Here is a 24,149-nt window from a genome sequence, read left to right on the forward strand (position 1 = left end):
CCTGGACCCAGCTACCTGCCTCCTCCTGTGTATGACCTTCTGCCTACCCCTGGACCCAGCTACCTGCCTCCTCCTGTGTATGACCTTCTGCCTGCCCCTGGACCCAGCTACCTGCCTCCTCCTGTGTATGACCTTCTGCCTGCCCCTGGACCCAGCTACCTGCCTCCTCCTGTGTATGACCTTCTGCCTGTCCCTGGACCCAGCTACCTGCCTCCTCCTGTGTATGACCTTCTGCCTGCCCCTGGACCCAGCTACCTGCCTCCTCCTGTGTATGACCTTCTGCCTGTCCCTGGACCCAGCTACCTGCCTGCTCCTGTGTATGACCTTCTGCCTGCCCCTGCCCCTGGACCCAGCTACCTGCCTCCTCCTGTGTATGACCTTCTGCCTGCCCCTGGACCCAGCTACCTACCTCCTCCTGTGTATGACCTTCTGCCTGTCTCTGGACCCAGCTACCTACCTCCTCCTGTGTATGACATTCTGCCTGCCCCTGGACCCAGCTACCTGCCTCCTCCTGTGTATGACCTTCTGCCTGTCCCTGGACCCAGCTACCTGCCTCCTCCTGTGTATGACCTTCTGCATGCCCCTGGACCCAGCTACCTGCCTCCTCCTGTGGTCCTTTACAAATAAAAACACCTTCTGCGCCTTGCGCTTGAATCCAGCTCTCTGTCTCCCTTCGTGTTCATTTCAATTGCACCAGGCAGACAGCTGTATAAAGCTCAGCCTATCTCAGTAGGATCTTAACAGACTGGGGTGTGCATTCAAAATGGTGCCCTACTTTTGACCAGGGTCTATTGGGGGGGGGGAATCTGGTTAAAAGTAATGCATTATATAAGGAATAGGGTTCGATTTTTGATGCAAGCAGGCTCCAAACCATTCTTTACCACCCATATTGTGAACCTGAGAGAGAGAGAGAGAGAGAGAGCGCAGGTGCTTTGGGTGTCTAGCATTGGGGGAATAGGGGACTACATTGGTCTCTTAGGGTACCGTTTCAGACGCAGACCTGACCTTGTAAAACAGACCGGCCCGCTCGGTCTCTTCATACCATGTACAAGAGGCCTCGCTTGGGCACACACTGGTTGAATCAACGTTGCGTCCACGCTATTTCAATTAAAAATGACATTGAACCCAACGTGGAATAGATGTTGAATTGACATCTTTTCCCAGTGGGGGGGGACGGGGGACTTTTACTCTGAAACAGTCGAATGCTGTATGGCAGAGATAACTGGGCTCCCGAGTGGCGTCACTACAGTCCCTGGTTCAAATCCAGGCTGTATCACATCCGGCCCTGTGATTGGGAGTCCCATAGGGCTGCGCACAATTGGCCAAGCGTCGTCCGGGTTTGGCCCGGGGGGGTAGGTCGTCATTGTAAATAAGTATTTGTTCGTTCTTCACTGACTTGCCCTAGTTAAATAAAGATAAAATAAATCAAACTGACTGAACTCACCTCCGTCCATCTCAAGTCACTTAGTCCCTCTTCTCAACAGAGGACTAAAATCAGCCAATGTGGAATAAGTCCAACAACCTAGCTACTCTCCTCCAGTCCCGTCTAACCAAAAGTACTGCCATATATAGGGAATAGAGTGCTATTTGGGATGCATTTGAGGGTCTTTGACTGACACAACCACTGGACAGCTTTATTGACTTCATCGCCCATCGGACAGAGAAATCAGGTCTCTCGTGATATAACGCCCATCACATAGGAAACACAGTCACAGCAGAACACAACAAGCCTATAACAACAAGCATCTGTAACATCATCGTCACTTAAAGTCATCATCATCATTACAACGCAGGTTGACGTTTATTGTCGTGAATCTTGCCTTGGAGGCAGAACTGAACGATTTCCGCTAGATGGACCAGCTGCAAAGTCAAAATTGGCTATATATTTATATATATATAATTTAAAGTTCGGCATTAAGGTTTTCAGTGTGCTTAAGGTTAGGTTCAAACTCAGATGTTATGACTTTGTGGCTGTGCCAGCTGGTGACCATTCTGCAGAGCTGCCTCCAGAACAACATTCATTACAACCGTCATCATGTAACAGTTTTCTTTATTAACCTTTTTAAAACGTCAACCTTTAACGGCTTGTCCCAGCATGCAATACATTGGAACCTATTACAGTACGCACAACCATAGACACATACTGTATATAGATATATATATATCCACCTATGGCTCTTTACACAATCATCTCACTACTCTGTTTCCACCAGTCTTCAGTTAGGGTTCAACCATCTCACTACTCTGTTTCCACCAGTCTTCAGTTACTACTCTGTTTCCACCAGTCTTCAGTTACTATTCTGTTTCCACCAGTCTTCAGTTAGTTTAACCATCTCACTACTCTGTTTCCACCAGTCTTCAGTTAGTTTAACCATCTCACTACTCTGTTTCCACCAGTCTTCAGTTAGTTTAACCATCTCACTACTCTGTTTCCACCAGTCTTCAGTTAGTTTAACCATCTCACTACTCTGTTTCCACCAGTCTTCAGTTAGTTCAACCATCTCACTACTCTGTTTCCACCAGTCTTCAGTTAGTTCAACCATCTCACTACTCTGTTTCCACCAGTCTTCAGTTACTACTCTGTTTCCACCAGTCTTCAGTTACTACTCTGTTTCCACCAGTCTTCAGTTAGTTTAACCATCTCACTACTCTGTTTCCACCAGTCTTCAGTTACTACTCTGTTTCCACCAGTCTTCAGTTAGTTCAACCATCTCACTACTCTGTTTCCACCAGTCTTCAGTTACTACTCTGTTTCCACCAGTCTTCCGTTAGTTTAACCATCTCACTACTCTGTTTCCACCAGTCTTCAGTTACTACTCTGTTTCCACCAGTCTTCAGTTAGTTTAACCATCTCACTACTCTGTTTCCACCAGTCTTCAGTTACTACTCTGTTTCCACCAGTCTTCAGTTAGTTCAACCATCTCACTACTCTGTTTCCACCAGTCTTCAGTTAGTTCAACCATCCCACTGTTTCCATCAGTCTTCAGTTAGTTCAACCAGCTCAATCAACTTTACATAACCAGCTCACTACTGTTTCCACCAGTCTTCAGTTAGGGTTCAACCAGCTCACTTATCCCTCATTCTTCGTCTTCTTCTTGCAGAATCTTATACAATTGTAGTCCCTTGTTCCTCACAGTTGTAGTTCTTTGTGAAAAAGCAGTTGCACTCACACAAGCACAAAGACGAAGGCGTGGATTAGGCTGGGCACAGGCTGGGCAGAGGCTGGGAAGAGGTGGGGCAGAGGCTGGGGCCCCCGGCAGGAAGTGGGGTGAAGATTGGGTGGGGGCGGGTGGCCTAATGAGGAAGTGGAACCAGGATATCCACGTAGTTGATGGGGAAGAAACCTGATTGGCCGTTGACCATGCCTTCGTACCAGTTATCATCGATCTGATTGGTTAGGGTGATGATATCGCCCTCTTTGAAGCCCAGCTCACCCTCGTTCTCCGGCACAAAGTCGTACAACGCCCGGCAGCACGGTTGGTCCATAGGAGCTGAGGGAGAGAGGGGAAGGGTGGAGAGAAGGAGACGAAGAGAGAGAGTGAGACGAAGAGAGAGAGGGGGAGACAAAGAGAGAGACCGACAGAGAGAGAGAAACCGGCTGAGTGTGTTTGTGCGTGGATCTGTGAGTCTGTGTGTCTGTACGTGGATCTGAGAGTCTGGACGTGAGTCTATGTGGATCTGTGAGTCTGTGTCTGTATGTGGATCTGTGAGTCTGTGTGTCTGTACGTGGATCTGAGAGTCTGGACGTGAGTCTATGTGGATCTGTGAGTCTGTGTCTGTATGTGGATCTGTGAGTGTATGTCTGTGCGTGAGTCTGTGAGTCTGTGTGTCTGTACGTGGATCTGTGAGTCTGGACGTGGATCTGTGAGTCTGGACGTGGATCTGTGAGTCTGGACGTGGATCTGTGAGTCTGGACGTGGATCTGTGAGTCTGTACGTGGATCTGTGAGTCTGTGACGTGGATCTGTGAGTCTGTGTGTCTGTGACGTGGATCTGTGAGTCTGGACGTGGATCTGTGAGTCTGGACGTGAGTCTGATGTGGATCTGTGAGTCTGGACGTGGATCTGTGAGTCTGGAAGTGAGTCTATGTGGAGTCTGTGAGTCTGTACGTGGATCTGTGAGTGTATGTCTGTGCGTGAGTCTGTGCGTGAGTCTGTGAGTCTGTACGTGAGTCTGTGTGTGTGTCTGTGAGTCTGTACGTGGATCTGCGAGTCTGTGTGTCTGTGAGTGGATCTGTGAGTCTGTACGTGGATCTGTGTTTCTGTACGTAGGTCTGTGTTTCTGTGTGTGGGTCTGTGAGTCTTTGTTTGTACGTGGATCTGTGTTTCTGTACGTAGGTCTGTGTTTCTGTGTGTGGGTCTGTGAGTCTTTGTTTGTACGTGGATCTTTGAGTGTGAGTGTCTGCGTCCGTCCTGTGTTGTGTGTTCTCACCGGGGGTGCGCGCGGGGCCTGGGGACGAGGCTGGCCCAGGGGACTTGGTGGTGTTGAGCCCCCCATTGTGGCTATCGCTGGGGGGGAGCAGCTCTAGGACCATCCTGGGTTTAGGAACATACTCCTTCCTGGGTTTATCCTGCGCCTCCCGGATCCTGGAGAGACAACACAGAGGTCAGAGGTCAACACACCACAATGTCAGTGTAAAACACAGGGTTTAAGGCGTAGTATAGCAAGACTTTCAAAGCTCGTTCACATTTGTAGCCGACATGCACAGGATTAACCATGAATACAATCTCTTTGAACGTCAGAGAAAATGCCTTTAAAAAATGTTCAATGTCAACACTATAGTGTGCCTTCCCAGCCCTAGTGTCTGTGTGTGACTGACCTCTCGTGCAGCTTGCTGGAGAGCTGCTGTAATATTTCTGTAGCTTGTCTGTGATACTCCACCTGGGCCTGGACCAACGCTGCTAGCTGACTCACCTGCTCAATCTACACACACACACACAGGGAAAAAGTATCTCCTTAAAGTTAGTTTTAGCCTACTCAAATGGATCCAACAACAGAGCGAGAGGGGGAGGAGAGACAGAGGAGGGACAGAGAGGAGAGAGAGGGACAGAGAGGAGAGAGGGACAGAGAGACAGAGAGGAGAGAGGGACAGAGAGACAGAGAGGAGAGAGGGACAGAGAGGAGAGAGAGACAGAGAGACAGAGAGGAGAGAGGGACAGAGAAAGAGAGAGGAGAGAGGGACAGAGAGACAGAGAGGGACAGAGAGACAGAGAAAGAGAGAGGGACAGAGAGGAGAGAGGGACAGAGACAGAGAGGAGAGAGGGACAGAGACAGAGAGCGACGGAGAGGAGAGAGGGACAGAGAGACAGAGAGGAGAGAGGGACAGAGAAGAGAGAGGAGAGAGGGACAGAGAAGAGAGAGGAGAGACAACTTACATCACTCTCCAGCAGGTTGAACATGCTCTGCTCTGCCACCTCTTTGGACTCATCAAATTTCTCCAGCGCCTGTGTGATTTCCTCCTCCAGAACTCCTTTACCTACAATTACATAACAAGTTATTATAATAATAACAACAACAACAACGCTTGTATTTGAGAGAGTAATAATACCAATAACATACTGAACAAAAATATAAAACGCAACATGTAAAGTGTTGGTCCCATGTTTCATGAGCTGAAAAAAAAGATCCCAGAAATGTTCCATACGCACGAAAAGCTTATTTCTTCCAAATGTTGTGCACAAATGTATTTTTTTTTACATCCCTGTTAGTGAACATTTCTCCTTTGCCAAGATAATCCATCCATCTAACAAGTGTGGCATATCAAGAAGCTGATTAAACAACATGATCATTACACAAGGGCACCTTGTGCTGGGGACAGCAAAAGGACACTCTAAAATGTGCAAATTGGTCACACAACACAACGTCACATCCGGCTCCTACACCTGCGGGATCGTCTGAGACCAGCCACCAGGACAGCTGATGAAATGTATTATTTCTGTCTGTAATAAAGCGCTTTTGTGGGGGAAAAAAATCATTCTGATTGGCTGGACCTGGCTCCCAACTGAGGTGGGCCTATGCCCTCCCAGACCCACCCATGGCTGTGCCTCCATCCAGTCATGTGAAATCCATAGATTAGGGCCTAATAAATGTATTTCAATTGACTGATTTCCTTATGTGAACTGTAACTCAGTAAAATCTTTGCATGTTGTATTTATGTTTAGTATTATAATAATAATAATAATAATAATAATAATAAATGATAATAAATGATAATAATTATAATAATAATAAATGATAATAATGATAATAATTAATGATAATAAATAATAATAATAATAATAATAAATAATAATAATACATAATAATAATGATAATAAAGAATAATGATAATAATAATGATAATAAATAAAATAAAAAAATGATAATAAATAATAATAAAAATAATAAGAATGATAATAAATAATAATAATAATAATAATACAATTAATAATGATAATAAATAATAATGATAATAATAATACAAATAATAATAAAGATAATCATGATAATCCCATCTCCTTTACCGTGACGTTTCTTCTTGTAGTCAAAGTCCAGGCGGCGTCCCTGCATCTTCTTTAGGTGGTGCTGGAACAACACATCTTTAATTCATTTACTTCATTCATCATTTATTTTATTTATTTTTTAAATGTAGCTGATTTATTTTCCGATCCATTGAAGTTAATTTAAGATTGATTTAAATTAATTTAATATTTATTTTATTTACCTAACAATAACTTCCTTTATGTAAGTTCTTTAACCTGTATTTATAATTCAACCTTTATTCCTAACAGTTATGTAACATTTATTGATAATATTTATATTAACATTCATATATTGAACATTTATCTAACATTTTTCATATTTATTGATGTCTTTTTTCCTGTAGGTTCTGTAGTGGATCAATAAAGTTCTGATATCTACCTGTATTTCTTTGATGTCTTTTTCCTGTAGGTTCTGTAGCGGATCAATAAAGTTCTGTTTGACCTCCATATCCAAGGCATCCTTCACCGCCCCCAGCTCACCCATGGCCTCCCCAGCATCTAGGAGAGCCAGACCTGGAGGAGGGAGAGGGGACAAGGAGAGAGGGAGGGGTAGGGAGAGGTGGAGGAGGGAGGGATAGGGGGAGAAAGGGAATGGGAGGCAAGACGGCGAGAGAGTTGAATTGTTTTGTATGTTCTATCATAGGGAATGGAGATTGCAAAGATGTTGAATTATTGATGCTGTATTGTCAATACAGTAGGTGTGTGTGTCTTTATATGTCTGTGTGCGTGTGAACACACGTACCAAAGCATGACTCCTCTCCCAGCTCTCGTCCGAAGCGCTGCATGGTCTCACCCAGTACAGTCTCAGCCTGGGGGTAACCCGGCCCCTTCTCCTGGCCTCTGATCTTAGACATGGTCCCTATCAGACTCAGCTTGGCCCTGGATGCTGGGGAAAGAGAGAGAGAGTCTGTTTGTCAGTCTGTGAGAGAGAGATACAGAGACTGTCTGTGACAGACAGACAGACAGACAGACCGAGACAGTGTGTTCTCACCTGGGTTGGGCTGTAGGTATTCTGTAGTTTTGGTCATGATGTCCAGCACTGCTCTACTGGTGGTGTCCACCTTCTACACACACACACACACACACACACACACACACACACACACACACACACACACACACACACACAAGTTGTGAATCCGGTTGTTCTGACAGTGTTACCCAGAGCGACGAACAGTCAGTACATTCAATTAAGTAGCAGTAGCAGCAGTAGCAGTAGCAGCAGTAGCAACAGCAGTAGTAGCAGTAGCAGTAACAGTAGTAGCAGTAGCAGTAGTAGCAACAGCAGTAGTAGCAGTAGTAGTAAAAGCAGTAGTAGTAGTAGTAACAGTAGTAGTAGCAGTAGCAACAGCAGTAGTAGTAACCGCAGTAGTAGCAGTAGTAACAGCAGTAGTAGTAGTAGTAACAGCAGTTGTAGTAGTAACCGCAGTAGTAGTAGTAGAAGTAGTAGTAACAGCAGTAGTAGCAGTACTAGTAACAACAGTAGTAGTAGTAGCAGTTGTAACAGCAGCAGTAGTAGTAGCAGTTGTAACAGTAGTAACAGCAGAAGTATCAGTAGTAGTAAAAGCAGTAGTAGCAGTAACAGCAGCAGTAGTAGCAGTATTAACAGCAGTAGTAGCAGTAGTAACAGCAGTAGTAGTAGTAGTAGTAGAAGTAACAGCAGTAGTAGTAGCAGTAGTAACAGCAGTAGTAGTAGTAGTAGCAGCAGTAGCAGTAACAGCAGTAGTAGCAGTAGTAGTAGTAGTAGTAGTAGCAGCAGTAGTAACAGCAGTAGTAGCAGCAGTAGTAGCAGCAGTAGTAGTAGTAGCAGCAGTAGTAACAACAACAGCAGTAGAAATAGTAGTAGTAGTAGTAGTAGTAGCAGTAACAGCAGTAGTAGTAGTAGTAGTAGTAGTAGCAGTAGCAGTAACAGCAGTAGTAGTAGTAGTAGTAGTAGTAGCAGCAGTAGTAGTAGTAGTAGTAGTAGTAGTAGTAACAGTAGCAGTAACAGTAGCAGCAGTAGTAGCAGCAGTAGTAGCAGTAGTAGTAACAGCAGTAGTAGCAGTAGTAGTAACAGCAGTAGTAGTAACAGCAGTAGTAGCAGTAGTAGTAACAGCAGTAGTAGTAGTAGCAGTAGCAGTAACAGCAGTAGTAGCAGTAGTAGTAGTAGCAGCAGCAGTAGTAACAGTAGTAACAACAGTAGCAGCAGTAACATGCACAGCAGTAGAAGCAGTAGCAGTAGTAGCAACAGCAGTAGTAGTAATAAGAAAAGTAGTAACAGTCGCAGTAGTATTAGTAGCAGTAGTAACATCAGTAGTAGTAGCAGTCGAAGCAGTAGTAGTAGTAGTAACAGCAGCAGTAGTAGTAGCAGTAGTAACAGCAGAGGCAGTAGTAACAGCAGTAGTAGCAGTAGTAACAGCAGCAGTAGTAGTAGCAGTAGTAACAGTAGTAGCAGCAGTAACAGTAGTAACAGCAGCAGTAGTAGTAGCAGCAGTAACAGTAGTAGTAGCAGTAGTAACAGTAGTAGTAACAGTAGTAACAGCAGCAGTAGTAGTAGCAGCAGTAACAGTAGTAGTAGCAGCAGTAACAGTAGTAACAGCAGCAGTAGTAGTAGCAGCAGTAACAGTAGTAGCAGCAGTAACAGTAGTAGCAGCAGTAGTAGTAGCAGCAGTAACAGTAGTAGTAGCAGTAGTAACAGTAGTAGTAACAGTAGTAACAGCAGCAGTAGTAGTAGCAGCAGTAACAGTAGTAGTAGCAGCAGTAACAGTAGTAACAGCAGTAACAGTAGTAACAGTAGTAACAGTAGTAACAGCAGTAGTAGCAGTAGTAGTAACAGCAGTAGTAGTAGTAGCAGTAGCAGTAACAGCAGTAGTAGCAGTAGTAGTAGTAGTAGCAGCAGCAGTAGTAACAGTAGTAACAACAGTAGCAGCAGTAACATGCACAGCAGTAGAAGCAGTAGCAGTAGTAGCAACAGCCGTAGTAGTAATAAGAAAAGTAGTAACAGTCGCAGTAGTATTAGTAGCAGTAGTAACATCAGTAGTAGTAGCAGTCGAAGCAGTAGTAGTAGTAGTAACAGCAGCAGTAGTAGTAGCAGTAGTAACAGCAGTAGTAGCAGTAGTAACAGTAGTAACAGCAGCAGTAGTAGTAGCAGCAGTAGTAGTAGCAGCAGTAACAGTAGTAGCAGCAGTAGTAGTAGCAGAAGTAACAGTAGTAGCAGCAGTAGTAACAGCAGATGCAGTAGTAGCAGCAGTAGCAACAGCAGTAGTAGTAATAAGAAAAGTAGTAACAGTCGCAGTAGTATTAGTAGCAGTAGTAACATCAGTAGTAGTAGTAACAGCAGCAGTAGTAGTAGCAGTAGTAACAGCAGTAGTAGCAGTAGTAACAGTAGTAACAGCAGCAGTAGTAACAGCAGTAGTAGTAGCAGCAGTAACAGTAGTAGCAGCAGTAGTAGTAGCAGTAGTAACAGCAGTAGTAGCAGTAGTAACAGTAGTAACAGCAGTAGTAGTAGTAGCAGCAGTAACAGTAGTAGCAGCAGTAGTAACAGTAGTAGCAGTAGTAACAGTAGTAACAGCAGTAGTAGTAGCAGCAGTAACAGTAGTAACAGTAGTAACAGTAGTAGCAGTAGTAACAGCAGTAGTAACAACAGCAGCAGTAGCAAAAGCAGTAGCAGTAGTAACAGCAGTAGTAGCAGTAGTAGTAGTAACAGCAGTAGTAGCAGTAGTAACAGTAGTAACAGCAGCAGTAGTAGTAGCAGCAGTAACAGTAGTAGCAGCAGTAGTAGTAGCAGTAGTAACAGCAGATGCAGTAGTAGCAGCAGTAGCAACAGCAGTAGTAGTAATAAGAAAAGTAGTAACAGTCGCAGTAGTATTAGTAGCAGTAGTAACATCAGTAGTAGTAGAAGTAGTAGCAACAGTAGTAGTAGTAGTAGCAGTAGCAACAGTAGTAGTAGTAGTAACAGCAGTAGTAGTAGTAGTAGCAGTAGCAACAGTAGTAGTAGTAGTAGCAGCAGTAGCAACAGTAGTAGCAGCAGTGGTAACAGTAGTAGCACTAGTAGTATAAATAAACAAATAAATGCATTTAAAAATGTGTGAGTTGTCATTAATTATGAGCGAGGGAATCTAACCCACACGGAAGTGTTATTGTTAAGATAAAAGGGTTTTCCACCTACACCACTCCTGAACAAGAAACAATGTAATGTACAGAATAATGACCTTTTCCATCAGTAGGAAGTCATCGTCAAGTTTGGTTCCTTCTGCTCCTCCAACCTTCTCACTGACTTTCTACATGGAGAGAGAGAGCGAGAGAGAGAGACAGAGAGAGAGAGAGACAGAGGAGAGAGAGAGAAGAGAGAGAGAGAGAAGAGACAGAGAGAGAGACAGCGAGAGAGAGAGAAGAGAGACAGCGAGAGAGAGAGACAGCGAGAGAGAGAGAGGAGAGAGAGAGAGAGAGACAGCGAGAGAGAGAGACAGCGAGAGAGAGAGACAGAGAGAGAGAGACAGAGAGAGAGAGAGAGAGAGAGAGAGAGAGACAGAGAGAGAGAGAGAGAGACAGCGAGAGAGAGAGAGAGACAGCGAGAGAGAGACAGAGAGAGAGAGACAGAGAGAGAGAGACAGAGAGAGAGAGAAGAGAGACAGCGAGAGAGGAAATAGAAACAGAGTCTTAAGTTAACAATATTAAAAACTCATAAACCTCTTCTGAAGATGAATTCATGTGTGTTTGTGTCAGTGTGTGTATGTGTGTGTCAGTCAGTGTGTGTGTATGTGTGTTTGTGTCTGCAAGTCAGTGTGTGTGTGTCAGTGTATGTGTCAGTGTGTGCATGTGTCAATGTGTGTGTGTGTGTGTGTCAGTGTGTGTGTGTGTATGTGTGTGTGTATGTGTCAGTGTGTGTGTGTAGGTATGTGTCAGTGTGTGTGTGTGCACGTGTGTCCGCGTGTGTATGTGTAGGGTTGCACATTTTGGGGAATATTCAGAGGTCGAAACTTTCCATGGGAATTAACGGGAATATATGTGAATTAATGGAAATTTATGCAAATTAATATTATTACCATTTAAATATAGATGTATTTTTTTTTTTTGCATTGGATATATTTACCATATCATATGGAGACAGAAACATAAACCTTTTACCTTATCATAAGTAGACATAATTGCAAATTATTAAATAACTATAACCCATCAGGTGCCCAATGATGCTATCTTGCTAATCAAATTAGTTAAAGAGAAGCAGAGAGAAAGAAAGAGAGGCAGAGAGAGAGGCAGAGAGAGAGGCAGAGAGAAAGAGAGAGAGAGAGGCAGAGAGAGAGGCAGAGAGAGAGGCAGAGAGAAAGAGAGAGAGGGAGGCAGAGAGAGAGAGAGAGAGAGGCAGAGAGAGAGTCAGAGAGGCAGAGAGAGAGGCAGAGAGAGAGAAAGAGAGAAAGAGAGAGAGAGAGGCAGAGAGAGAGGCAGAGAGAGAGGCAGAGAGAAAGAGAGAGAGAGAGGCAGAGAGAAAGAGAGAGAGAGGCAGAGAGAGAGTCAGAGAGGCAGAGAGAGAGGCAGAGAGAGAGAGAGAGAGAGAGAGAGAGAGAGAGAGAGAGAGAGGCAGAGAGAAAGAGAGAGAGAGGCAGAGAGAGTCAGAGAGGCAGAGAGAGAGGCAGAGAGAGAGAAAGAGAGAGAGGCAGAGAGAAAGAGAGAGAGAGGCAGAGAGAGAGGCAGAGAGAGGCAGAGAGAAAGAGAGAGAAAGAGAGAGAGGCAGAGAGAGAGAAAGAGAGAGAGGCAGAGAGAAAGAGAGAGGCAGAGAGAAAGAGAGAGAGGCAGAGAGAAAGAGAGAGAAAGAGGTAGTTGCTATGGAGACAGAGCTTGGATCTCTCTCTCTCATGTTCCTGAACAACAATCCCAACCCCCACCACACAAACACACACACACACACACACACACACACACACACACACACACACACACACACACACACACACACACACACACACACACACACACACACACACCTTGTGTTTACATAGGCTGCAAAATTCGGATTATTTTTCCACTGATTTGTCTTTTGACCAATCAAATCAGCTCTTTTGCCCAATAATTGGGCATAATATTTGAATTTGGCTGCCTGTGTAAACACAGCCAAAGAGGTAATCAATCAATCAATCAATCAATCAATCAATCAATCAATCAATCAATCAGACCAGTTTTCCAATATAAATCAAATCCTAAATATTTGGCAAGAGGTTAGGATGTGCAGCTCAGTTTCCACCTCATTTTGTGGGCAGTGTTGCACATAGCCTGTCTTCTCTTGAGAGCCAGGTCTGCCTACGGTGGCCTCTCTCAATAGCAAGGCTATGATCACTGAGTCTGTACATAGTCAAAGCTTTTCCTTAAGTTTGGGTCAGTCACAGTGGTCAGGTATTCTGCCACTGTGTCCTCTCTGTTTAGGGCCAAATAACATTCTAGTTTGCACTGTTTTTTTGTAAATTCTTTCCAATGTGTCAAGTAATTATCTTTTTGTTTTCTCATGATTTGGTTGGGTCTATTTGTGTTGCTGTCCAGGTTCATCTCTCTGTAGGTGATGGCTTTGTTATGGAAGGTTTGAGAATCACTTCCTTTTAGGTGGTTGTAGAATTTAACGTCTCTTTTATGGATTTTGATAATTAGCAGGTATCTGCCTAATTCTGCTCTGCATGGATTATTTGGTGTTTTACGTTGTACACTGAGGATATTTTTGCAGAATTCTGCATGCAGAGTCTCAATTTGGTGTTTGTCCCATTTGGTGAATTATTGGTTGGTGAGCGGACCCCAGACCTCACAACCATAAAGGGCAAGGAGTTCTGTATTTTAAGGCAGATCCTAATAGGGATGTCGAATTTCTTGCCTTCTCTCTCAGCTCGTTCACAACTCTGTATAAGTTACCTGTGGAGCTGATGGCCGAGGTATGTATAGTTTTTTGTGTGCTCTACGGAATTTGTATTTGTGGTCATGGCAACTGGACCTTTTTGGAAAATCATAATTTTTTGGTCTTACTGAGATCTACTGTCAGGGCCCAGGTCTGTCAGGGCCCAGGTCTGTTCGGACCCAGGTCTGTCAGGGCCCAGGTCTGGCAGAATCTGTGCAGAAGATCTAGATGCTGCTGTAGGCCCTCCTTGGTTGGGACCGAAGCACCAGATCATCAGCAAACAGTAGACATTTGACTTCAGATTCTAGTAGGGTGAAGCCGGGTGCTGCAGACTGTTCTAGTGCCCTCACCAGGGCCTCATCCAACTGAAAGAATAGCCTGCCCACTATTTACAGTTATACACACATTAAACATTAGTACAGACAATAGGAACACACACACACACACACACACACACACACACAGCAAGCATGCATGCAGGTACATACACCCATCGCTCACTATAATATCAGAAACAGTACATTTGCCTTTTCACAAAGCAAAGTAGTGAACAAGACAGTTTCATTCAGACCAGGACTGTCTTTATAATTGACTTTAGTAGACTACTGTAGACTGTAGCTGGGCCTCCAGTAGACTATAGCTGGGCCTCCAGTAGACTACTGTAGACTGTAGCTGGGCCTCCAGTAGACTACAGTAGACTATAGCTGGGCCTCCAGTAGACTATAGCTGGGCCTCCAGTAGACTACTGTAGACTGTAGCTGGGCCTCCAGTAGACTACAGTAGACTATAGCTGGGCCTCCAGTAGACTATAGCTGGGCCTCCAGTAGACTATAGCTGGGCCTCCAGTAGACTATAGCTGGGCCTCCAGTAGACTATAGCTGGGCCTCCAGTAGACTACTGTAGACTATAGCTGGGCCTCCAGTAGACTATAGCTGGGCCTCCAGTAGACTGGGCCTCCAGTAGACTATAGCTGGGCCTCCAGTAGACTATAGCTGGGCCTCCAGTAGACTATAGCTGGGCCTCCAGTAGACTACTGTAGACTATAGCTGGGCCTCCAGTAGACTATAGCTGGGCCTCCAGTAGACTACTGTAGACAATAGCTGGGCCTCCAGTAGACTATAGCTGGGCCTCCAGTAGACTACTGTAGACTGTAGCTGGGCCTCCAGTAGACTACTGTAGACTATAGCTGGGCCTCCAGTAGTAGACTATAGCTGGGCCTCCAGTAGACTACTGTAGACTATAGCTGGGCCTCCAGTAGACGTAGACTATAGCTGGGCCTCCAGTAGACATACTGGGCTAAGACTATAGCTGGGCCTCCAGTAGACTATAGCTGGGCCTCCAGTGAGCAGACTATAGCTGGGCCTCCAGTAGACTATAGCTGGGCCTCCAGTAGACTACTGTAGACTATAGCTGGGCCTCCAGTAGACTATAGCTGGGCCTCCAGTAGACTGGGCCTCCAGTAGACTATAGCTGGGCCTCCAGTAGACTATAGCTGGGCCTCCAGTAGACTATAGCTGGGCCTCCAGTAGACTACTGTAGACTATAGCTGGGCCTCCAGTAGACTATAGCTGGGCCTCCAGTAGACTACTGTAGACAATAGCTGGGCCTCCAGTAGACTATAGCTGGGCCTCCAGTAGACTACTGTAGACTGTAGCTGGGCCTCCAGTAGACTACTGTAGACTATAGCTGGGCCTCCAGTAGACTATAGCTGGGCCTCCAGTAGACTACTGTAGACTATAGCTGGGCCTCCAGTAGACTACTGTAGACTATAGCTGGGCCTCCAGTAGACTACTGTAGACTATAGCTGGGCCTCCAGTAGACTACTGCAGACTATAGCTGGGCCTCCAGTAGACTACTGCAGACTATAGCTGGGCCTCCAGTAGACTATAGCTGGGCCTCCAGTAGACTACTGTAGACTATAGCTGGGCCTCCAGTAGACTATAGCTGGGCCTCCAGTAGACTGGGCCTCCAGTAGACTATAGCTGGGCCTCCAGTAGACTATAGCTGGGCCTCCAGTAGACTATAGCTGGGCCTCCAGTAGACTACTGTAGACTATAGCTGGGCCTCCAGTAGACTACTGTAGACTATAGCTGGGCCTCCAGTAGACTATAGCTGGGCCTCCAGTAGACTATAGCTGGGCCTCCAGTAGACTATAGCTGGGCCTCCAGTAGACTATAGCTGGGCCTCCAGTAGACTATAGCTGGGCCTCCAGTAGACTATAGCTGGGCCTCCAGTAGACTACTGCAGACTATAGCTGGGCCTCCAGTAGACTATAGTTGGGCCTCCAGTAGACTATAGCTGGGCCTCCAGTAGACTATAGCTGGGCCTCCAGTAGACTATAGCTGGGCCTCCAGTAGACTATAGCTGGGCCTCCAGTAGACTATAGCTGGGCCTCCAGTAGACTACTGCAGACTATAGCTGGGCCTCCAGTAGACTATAGTTGGGCCTCCAGTAGACTATAGCTGGGCCTCCAGTAGACTATAGCTGGGCCTCCAGTAGACTATAGCTGGGCCTCCAGTAGACTACTGTAGACTATAGCTGGTCCTCCAGTAGACTATAGCTGGGCCTCCAGTAGACTATAGCTGGGCCTCCAGTAGACTGGGCCTCCAGTAGACTACTGTAGACTATAGCTGGGCCTCCAGTAGACTATAGCTGGGCCTCCAGTAGACTACTGTAGACTGTAGCTGGGCCTCCAGTAGACTATAGCTGGGCCTCCAGTAGACTACTGTAGACTGTAGCTGGGCCTCCAGTAGACTATAACTGGTCCTCCAGTAGACTATAGCTGGTCCTCCAGTAGACTACTGCAGACTATAGCTGGGCCTCCAGTAGACTACTGTAGACTATAGCTGGGCCTCCAGTAGACTATAGCTGGGCCTCCAGTAGACTAGGGCTGGGCCTCCAGTAGACTACTGGAGACGATAGCTGGGCCTCCAGTAGACTACTGCAGACTATAGCTGGGCCTCCAGTAGACTATAGCTGGGCCTCCAGTAGACTACTGTAGACTATAGCTGGGCCTCCAGTAGACTACTGCAGACTATAGCTGGGCCTCCAGCAGACTATAGCTGGGCCTCCAGTAGACTACTGTAGACTATAGCTGGGCCTCCAGTAGACTACTGTAGACTATAGCTGGGCCTCCAGTAGACTACTGTAGACTATAGCTGGGCCTCCAGTAGACTATAGCTGGGCCTCCAGTAGACTATAGCTGGGCCTCCAGTAGACTATAGCTGGGCCTCCAGTAGACTATAGCTGGGCCTCCAGTAGACTATAGCTGGGCCTCCAGTAGACTACTGTAGACTATAGCTGGTCCTCCAGTAGACTATAGCTGGGCCTCCAGTAGACTATAGCTGGGCCTCCAGTAGACTGGGCCTCCAGTAGACTACTGTAGACTATAGCTGGGCCTCCAGTAGACTATAGCTGGGCCTCCAGTAGACTACTGTAGACTGTAGCTGGGCCTCCAGTAGACTATAACTGGTCCTCCAGTAGACTATAGCTGGTCCTCCAGTAGACTACTGCAGACTATAGCTGGGCCTCCAGTAGACTACTGTAGACTATAGCTGGGCCTCCAGTAGACTATAGCTGGGCCTCCAGTAGACTATAGCTGGGCCTCCAGTAGACTATAGCTGGGCCTCCAGTAGACTATAGCTGGGCCTCCAGTAGACTATAGCTGGGCCTCCAGTAGACTACTGTAGACTATAGCTGGGCCTCCAGTAGACTATAGCTGGGCCTCCAGTAGACTATAGCTGGGCCTCCAGTAGACTATAGCTGGGCCTCCAGTAGACTACTGTAGACGATAGCTGGGCCTCCAGTAGACTACTGCAGACTATAGCTGGGCCTCCAGTAGACTATAGCTGGGCCTCCAGTAGACTACTGTAGACTATAGCTGGGCCTCCAGTAGACTACTGCAGACTATAGCTGGGCCTCCAGTAGACTACTGTAGACTATAGCTGGGCCTCCAGTAGACTACTGCAGACTATAGCTGGGCCTCCAGTAGACTATAGCTGGGCCTCCAGTAGACTATAGCTGGGCCTCCAGTAGACTATAGCTGGGCCTCCAGTAGACTATAGCTGGGCCTCCAGTAGACTATAGCTGGGCCTCCAGTAGACTATAGCTGGGCTTGAGAGATTTGATATAACAGGCAGGTACTGATGAAGCTACAAATGATCAGACAGTGTAAAGCAAATACCACTTCCACTAATAAGGGATTGAGCGAGACAGCCGAGCGAGACAGTGAGAGCGAGACAGCCGAGCGAGACAGCCGAGCGAGACAGTGAGAGCGAGACAGCCGAGCGAGACAGTGAGAGCGAGACAGTGAGCGAGAGACAGTGAGCGAGAGACAGTGAGAGCGAGACAGTGAGAGCGAGACAGTGAGAGCGAGACAGTGAGCGAGACAGCGAGCGAGACAGTGAGCGAGACAGCGAGCGTGACAGCCGAGCGAGACAGCCGAGCGAGACAGTGAGCGAGACAGCGAGCGTGACAGTCGAGCGAGACAGCGAGCGTGACAGTCGAGCGAGACAGTGAGCGAGACAGCGAGCGAGTGATACACGACCGCACCGTAGATAGCACCTCTCTGTCATATGTCGTGCCCTCAAGGACAATCAATTATTGAGTGAACTAACCAGCTCCGAGCCCTGTGTGTATCTGAGTGAATTTGTGTGTACATTTGTGGTTTGTGTGTGTGTGTGTGTGTGTGTGTGTGTGTGTGTGTGTGTGTGTGTGTGTGTGTGTGTGTGTGTGTGTGTGTGTGTGTGCGCACATCCCGCTCCTCTGAGCAGCAACATTGGGTCTATTTTCAGACAAAGACAGCACACATGTAGGGTTTCCATGCCAACCGGTTCCCAAAAGGACTGGGAAAGGAGAGATGGAGAGATGGAAAGTGTTTGAGTGTTCAGTTCTCCCCTCATCTTCCCCCTCTTTGTGTATTTAATGAAAGATAAGTGTGTATGCGTGTGTCCGTCCAGAGTAATGAAACACGTATAATTAATTCAGGTGAATCCATCTCAGGTGTCCTGTTTCCTCAGCTGCCATCTTGGATTGTGGCAATGACTAAGCAATCGGCTTCAAATCAAATCACATTTTATTTGTCACATGCGCCAAATACAACAGGTGTAGACCTTACAGTGAAATGCTTACTTACAGGCATTTACAACAAAGCAGTTTCGAGAAAATACCCCCCAAAAAAGTAAGATATAAGAATAACAAATAATTAAAGAACAGCAGTCAAATAACAATAGCGGGGTGGTAATATACATGTTACGACCCTTACAGCACGTTTCAACTTCTCCCTCTCTCGATGCCAGGCCACACCCCGCCAGGCCACGCCCCACTGCGGTGCTCCGTCAGGCCACGCCCCGCTGCGGTCCTCCGTCAGGCCACGCCCCGCCCCGCTGCGGTCCTCCGTCAGGCCACGCCCCGCCCCGCTGCGGTGCTCCGTCAGGCCCCGCCCCGCCCCGCTGCGGTGCTCCGTCAGGCCCCGCCCCGCTGCGGTGCTCCGTCAGGCCCCGCCCCGCTGCGGTGCTCCGTCAGGCCCCGCCCGCTGCGGTGCTCCGTCAGGCCCCGCCCGCTGCGGTGCTCCGTCAGGCCCCCGCCCGCTGCGGTGCTCCGTCAGGCCACGCCCGCTGCGGTGCTCCGTCAGGCCCCGCCCCGCTGCGGTGCTCCGTCAGGCCCCGCCCCGCTGCGGTGCTCCGTCAGGCCCCGCCCCGCTGCGGTGCTCCGTCAGGCCACGCCCCGCTACTCCGTCAGGCCACGCCCCGCCCCACTGCGGTGCTCCGTCAGGCCACGCCCCACTGCGGTGCTCCGTCAGGCCACGCCCCACTGCGGTGCTCCGTCAGGCCACGCCCCACTGCGGTGCTCCGTCAGGCCACGCCCCACTGCGGTGCTCCCACGGGTGGAACATCTGTTGTTGTTGATTCATATCTATTTTCGTTCCACCTGTCCCCCTGTTACTGTCACGCAGTGACCCGTTGCTGTAGATGGGTTCTTTCAAGTAGGTGCATCTATTTTAAACACATTTAATTCCCAACCTTCCTTTCAGATCCTCACCACAGAGAGGTCCTGGGGAATAGGCCTGGTGTATCCCAGCAACCAACCAACCCACTTATAAATGTAGCCTCAGTCCCGATCTCATGAAATCTTCTCATCCCAAACATACAAACAAGCTGTTATTCAAAAGGCATCTCTTGGAGTGTTTTTGTTTTGCTTTATTTCACTCAGTCACAGATTAGAGCCAACTGTAGTCAAAAACTATAGTCAAATGTAGTCACAGACTAGAGCCAACTGCAGTCAAAAACTATAGTCAAATGTAGTCACAGACTAGAGCCAACTGCAGTCACAGACTAGAGCCAACTGCAGTCACAGACTAGAGCCAACTGCAGTCACAGACTAGAGCCAACTGCATTCAGACTAGAGCCAACTGTAGTCACAGACTAGAGCCAACTGCAGTCACAGACTAGAGCCAACTGCAGTCACAGACTAGAGCCAACTGCAGTCACAGACTAGAGCCAACTGCAGTCACAGACTAGAGCCAACTGCAGTCACAGACTAGAGCCAACTGCAGTCACAGACTAGAGCCAACTGCAGTCACAGACTAGGGCCAACTGCAGTCACAGACTAGAGCCAACTGCAGTCACAGACTAGAGCCAACTGCAGTCACAGACTAGAGCCAACTGTAGTTACAGACTAGAGCCAACTGTAGTCACAGACTAGAGCCAACTGTAGTCACAGACTAGAGCCAACTGTAGTCACAGACTAGAGCCAATACAGACTAGAGCCAATATAGACTAGAGCCAATATAGACTAGAGCCAACTGTATTTGTGGAGGGCTCAGGGTTAGGTCTAGAGTTCAGCCATTGAGGGGTCAGGGTTAGGGGTTATAGTTCAGCCATTGAGGGGTCAGGGTCAGGTCTAGAGTTCAGCCATTGAGGGGTCAGGGTTAGGTCTAGAGTTCAGCCTTTGAGGGCTCAGCGTTAGTGGTTATAGTTCAGCCATTGAGGGGTCAGGGTTAGGGGTTATAGTTCAGCCATTGAGGGGTCAGGGTCAGGTCTAGAGTTCAGCCATTGAGGGCTCAGGGTTAGGGGTTATAGTTCAGCCATTGAGGGGTCAGGGTTAGGGGTTATAGTTCAGCCATTGAGGGGTCAGGGTTAGGGGTTATAGTTCAGCCATTGAGGGGTCAGGGTTAGGGGTTATAGTTCAGTCATTAAGGGGTCAGGGTTAGGGGTTATAGTTCAGCCATTGAGGGGTCAGGGTTAGGGGTTATAGTTCAGCCATTGAGGGGTCAGGGTTAGGGGTTATAGTTCAGTCATTGAGGGGTCAGGGTTAGGGGTAAGGTCTAGAGTTCAGCTGTTGTTGGTCTATCATTCCATGTGGGTGTATTCATTCATGGACGAGAAAACACACGGAACGTTGCAGATGGAAATATAGAGAAGGACAGAGAACAGGAATGAATGGTGTCTGTAAACTAACAGAGAAACAATCATGATACATTTCTAGCTGATCGGTAAACGTTCTGTAACGTCACGTCCTTTTGAACAGACTCCTGGCTTGGTGACTGCCTTGGAGGGGAGGAATGACGGAAGCGATGGAGGGGAAAGGAGGGGGAGCTGTCAATTGGTCCATAATGGGGACGGATCTGTAGCCTGTGTGCTTCTAAGCAATTCTATCGTGCTTGTATTAGTATTTTTTATTAGGATCCCCAGCTACTGTTAAAAGCAGCAGGGTCCACGAACGACTTCATGCAGCGCCGACCCGTCTATAATGCAAAGCTGAGAGAGAATCCGATGCATGCCTCACTCAAGAGATGAGATATAGGCCTTTATTAAACTATAGGTCTATAGCTGGACAAATGACAGGCTGTGTGTGTAGGCTAGTGGTGGTAGCCTAGGCCTATGGGCTTGGGAGCCAGGCACAGATAGACAATGTAGCCTAATGATATTGTGCCTGAAAAAAAACCTCTATCACAATTCTCCCTTTTGAGATTAAGCCCAGACAAAACCCATACAATTATTAAAGAATACCAGCCATTGTATTCACTGTAGCTGTTTTGATCAGCTATCATCACCGAAAAATAGCCTACCATGATAAAAGCACCGACAGACAAAGATTCGTTAACCGAAATCTACCTGAGTGGCTTTGTGGAACTGCTTTTTCAGCCCCGCGACAGACATCGCTCCGGTTCGACCAGACGACCTCGCGCGTTTACCGGTAATCCACAATTCTTCGGCCTCCGGGTTTCAAAACAATGACTATAATTCGCTTTTCTTTATTTCATTCTTTTTTGCTTGCTATCATTTGATTGCTTGCTATCAAGTGTTCGTCGTTCCGTAGACTAACCTAGCCTACCATGGTGTCCGCTCTATAAAGTGACCGAGGTAAAATTCGTTTTGTATTGGATATTCGGGTTTCTCTCGTCAACAGCTATTGAACCAAGCCTGCCATGACTATGAAGATGGTATATTCTGAATCAAGGATAGATGCAGAAAAATCCACACCTTTCAAAAAAACTATAAAATAATACGATTTCAGATTTCAAACTTCAATGGCTCTTACACAAAGCATGTCATGACAATGATAATGATTTATTCTGAGTCAGGGGAGGATGGACAAAAATCCACAGCTTTTTGTTGTTGTTGAAATTCCATTATTTATTTTTTGCTTTTAATCTTCAATAGCTATTAGACAAAGTGTGCCATGACGATATATATATATATAAAGTAGTCATGACATGAATTGTCCAATAGCTATTAACCTGTTTGGGCTAGGGGGCAGTATTGAGAATTTTGGAAAAAATATGTGCCCATTTTTAACTGCCTCCTACACCAACTCAGAAGCTAGAATATGCATATTATTGTTCAGGTTTGGATAGAAAACACCCTAAAGTTTCTAAAACTGTTTGAATGGTGTCTGTGAGTATAACAGAACTCCTATGGCAGGCAAAAACCTGACAAGGTTTCATGCAGGAAGTGGCCTGTCTGACAAGGAGTCGTGCGTCTTGCATCTGTTTATTGAAGAGTAAGGATCTTAGCTGTAACGTGACAATTCCCAGGGCTCCAATAGGCTCTCAGAACCCGGGAAAAACCTGAACGATGACGAGGCAGCCTCTGGCTGAAACAGATTATCGCCTTATCCAAGTGGCCGATCAGAGGACCATTGAATGAGGCGCGTGCACGATTCGCCCCGTGGAGAAATTTCATTCGGCTGTTTAGCTTATTGCAGATTCCCGGTCGGAATATTATCGCTTTTCTACGAGATAAATGGCATAAAAATTGGTTTTAAACAGCGGTTGACATGCTTCGAAGTATGGTAATGGAATATTTAGACATTTTTTGTCACGCCATGCGCCATGCGCACGACCGTTATTTACCATTCGTATAGTGTCTAGAACGCACGAACAAAACAGAGGATATTTGGATATAACGATGGATTATTTGGGACCAAACCTACATTTGTTATTGAAGTAGAAGTCCTGGGAGTGCATTCTGACGAAGAACAGGAAAGGTAAGAACATTTTCTTATAGGAAATAGGATTTTGGTGAAGGCTAATCTTGCCGGGTGTCTAAATAGCTAGCCGTGATGGCTGGGCTATGTACTTAGAATATTGCAAAATGTGCTTCATCCGAAAAGCTATTTTAAAATCGGACATATCGAGTGCATAGAGGAGTAATGTATCTATAATTCTTAAAATAATTGTTATGCTTTTTGTGAACGTTTATCGTGAGTAATTTAGCAAACTGTTAGTAAATTCCCGGAAGTTTGCGGGGTATGCTTTTCTGAACGTCACATGCTAATGTAAAAAGCTGTTTTTTGATATAAAAATGAACTTGATTGAACAGACATGCATGTATTGTATAACATAATGTCCTAGGTGTGTCATCTGATGAAGATCATAAAAGGTTAGTGCTGCATTTAGCTGTGGTTTGGGTTTTTGTGACATTATATGCTAGCTTGAAAAATGGGTGTCTGATTATTTCTGGCTGGGCACTCTCCTGACATAATCTAATGTTTTGCTTTCGTTGTAAAGCCTTTTTGAAATCGGACAGTGTGGTTAGATTAAGGAGAGTCTTGTCTTTAAATAGCTGTAAAATAGTCATATGTTTGAGAAATTGAAGTAATAGTATTTCAAACGATTCAAAAATCACGCCACTGAATTCAGGTGGCTGTTACGTAGGTGGGACGAATTCGTCCCGCCTTGCCCATAGAGATTAACCTCTTACATCTAGACGTTCCGCTACCGGAACACCTGCTCCAATATCCAATGATAGGCGTGGCGCAAATTACAAATTTGTATTCCTCAAAAATACAAAAACTTCCATTTTTCAAACATATGACTATTTCACAGCATTTTAAAGACAAGACTCTCCTTTATCTAACCACACTGTCCGATTTCAAAAAGGCTTTACAGCGAAAGCAAAACATTAGATTATGTCAGCAGAGTACCAAGCCAGAAATTATCAGACACCCATTTTTCAAGCTAGCATATAATGTCACAAAAACCCAGAAGACAGCTAAATGCAACACTAACCTTTGATGATCTTCATCAGATGACACACCTAGGACATTATGTTATACAATACATGCATGTTTTGTTCAATCAAGTTCATATTTATATCAAAAAACAGCTTTTTACATTAGCATGTGACGTTCAGAACTAGCATACCCCCCGCAAACCTCCGGTGAATTTACTAAATTACTCACGATAAACGTTCACAAAAAACATAACAATTATTTTATGAATTATAGATACAGAACTCCTTTGTGCAATCGAGGTGTCCGATTTTAAAATAG

At 46.2% G+C, this 24,149-nt stretch overlaps 1 protein-coding gene across 1 annotated transcript; it reads right to left on the minus strand.

Moving 5' to 3' along the window:
• Positions 1 to 500: 500 nt before the first annotated feature.
• Positions 501 to 21,746, minus strand: LOC106592795 (endophilin-A1). The gene is made up of 10 exons (XM_045711407.1): positions 21,488 to 21,746; positions 10,711 to 10,779; positions 7,512 to 7,584; positions 7,263 to 7,406; positions 6,900 to 7,033; positions 6,503 to 6,563; positions 5,375 to 5,475; positions 4,819 to 4,922; positions 4,431 to 4,585; positions 501 to 3,491 (listed from the first exon to the last, which is right to left on the minus strand). Exons 1-10 carry the CDS (start codon positions 21,530 to 21,532, stop codon positions 3,295 to 3,297), a joined length of 1,083 nt encoding a protein of 360 aa, XP_045567363.1. The 5' UTR covers positions 21,533 to 21,746; the 3' UTR covers positions 501 to 3,294.
• Positions 21,747 to 24,149: the final 2,403 nt, after the last annotated feature.

The sequence above is a fragment of the Salmo salar genome, unplaced genomic scaffold (assembly GCF_905237065.1).
Source record: "Salmo salar unplaced genomic scaffold, Ssal_v3.1, whole genome shotgun sequence".
Lineage (NCBI taxonomy): Eukaryota > Metazoa > Chordata > Actinopteri > Salmoniformes > Salmonidae > Salmo > Salmo salar.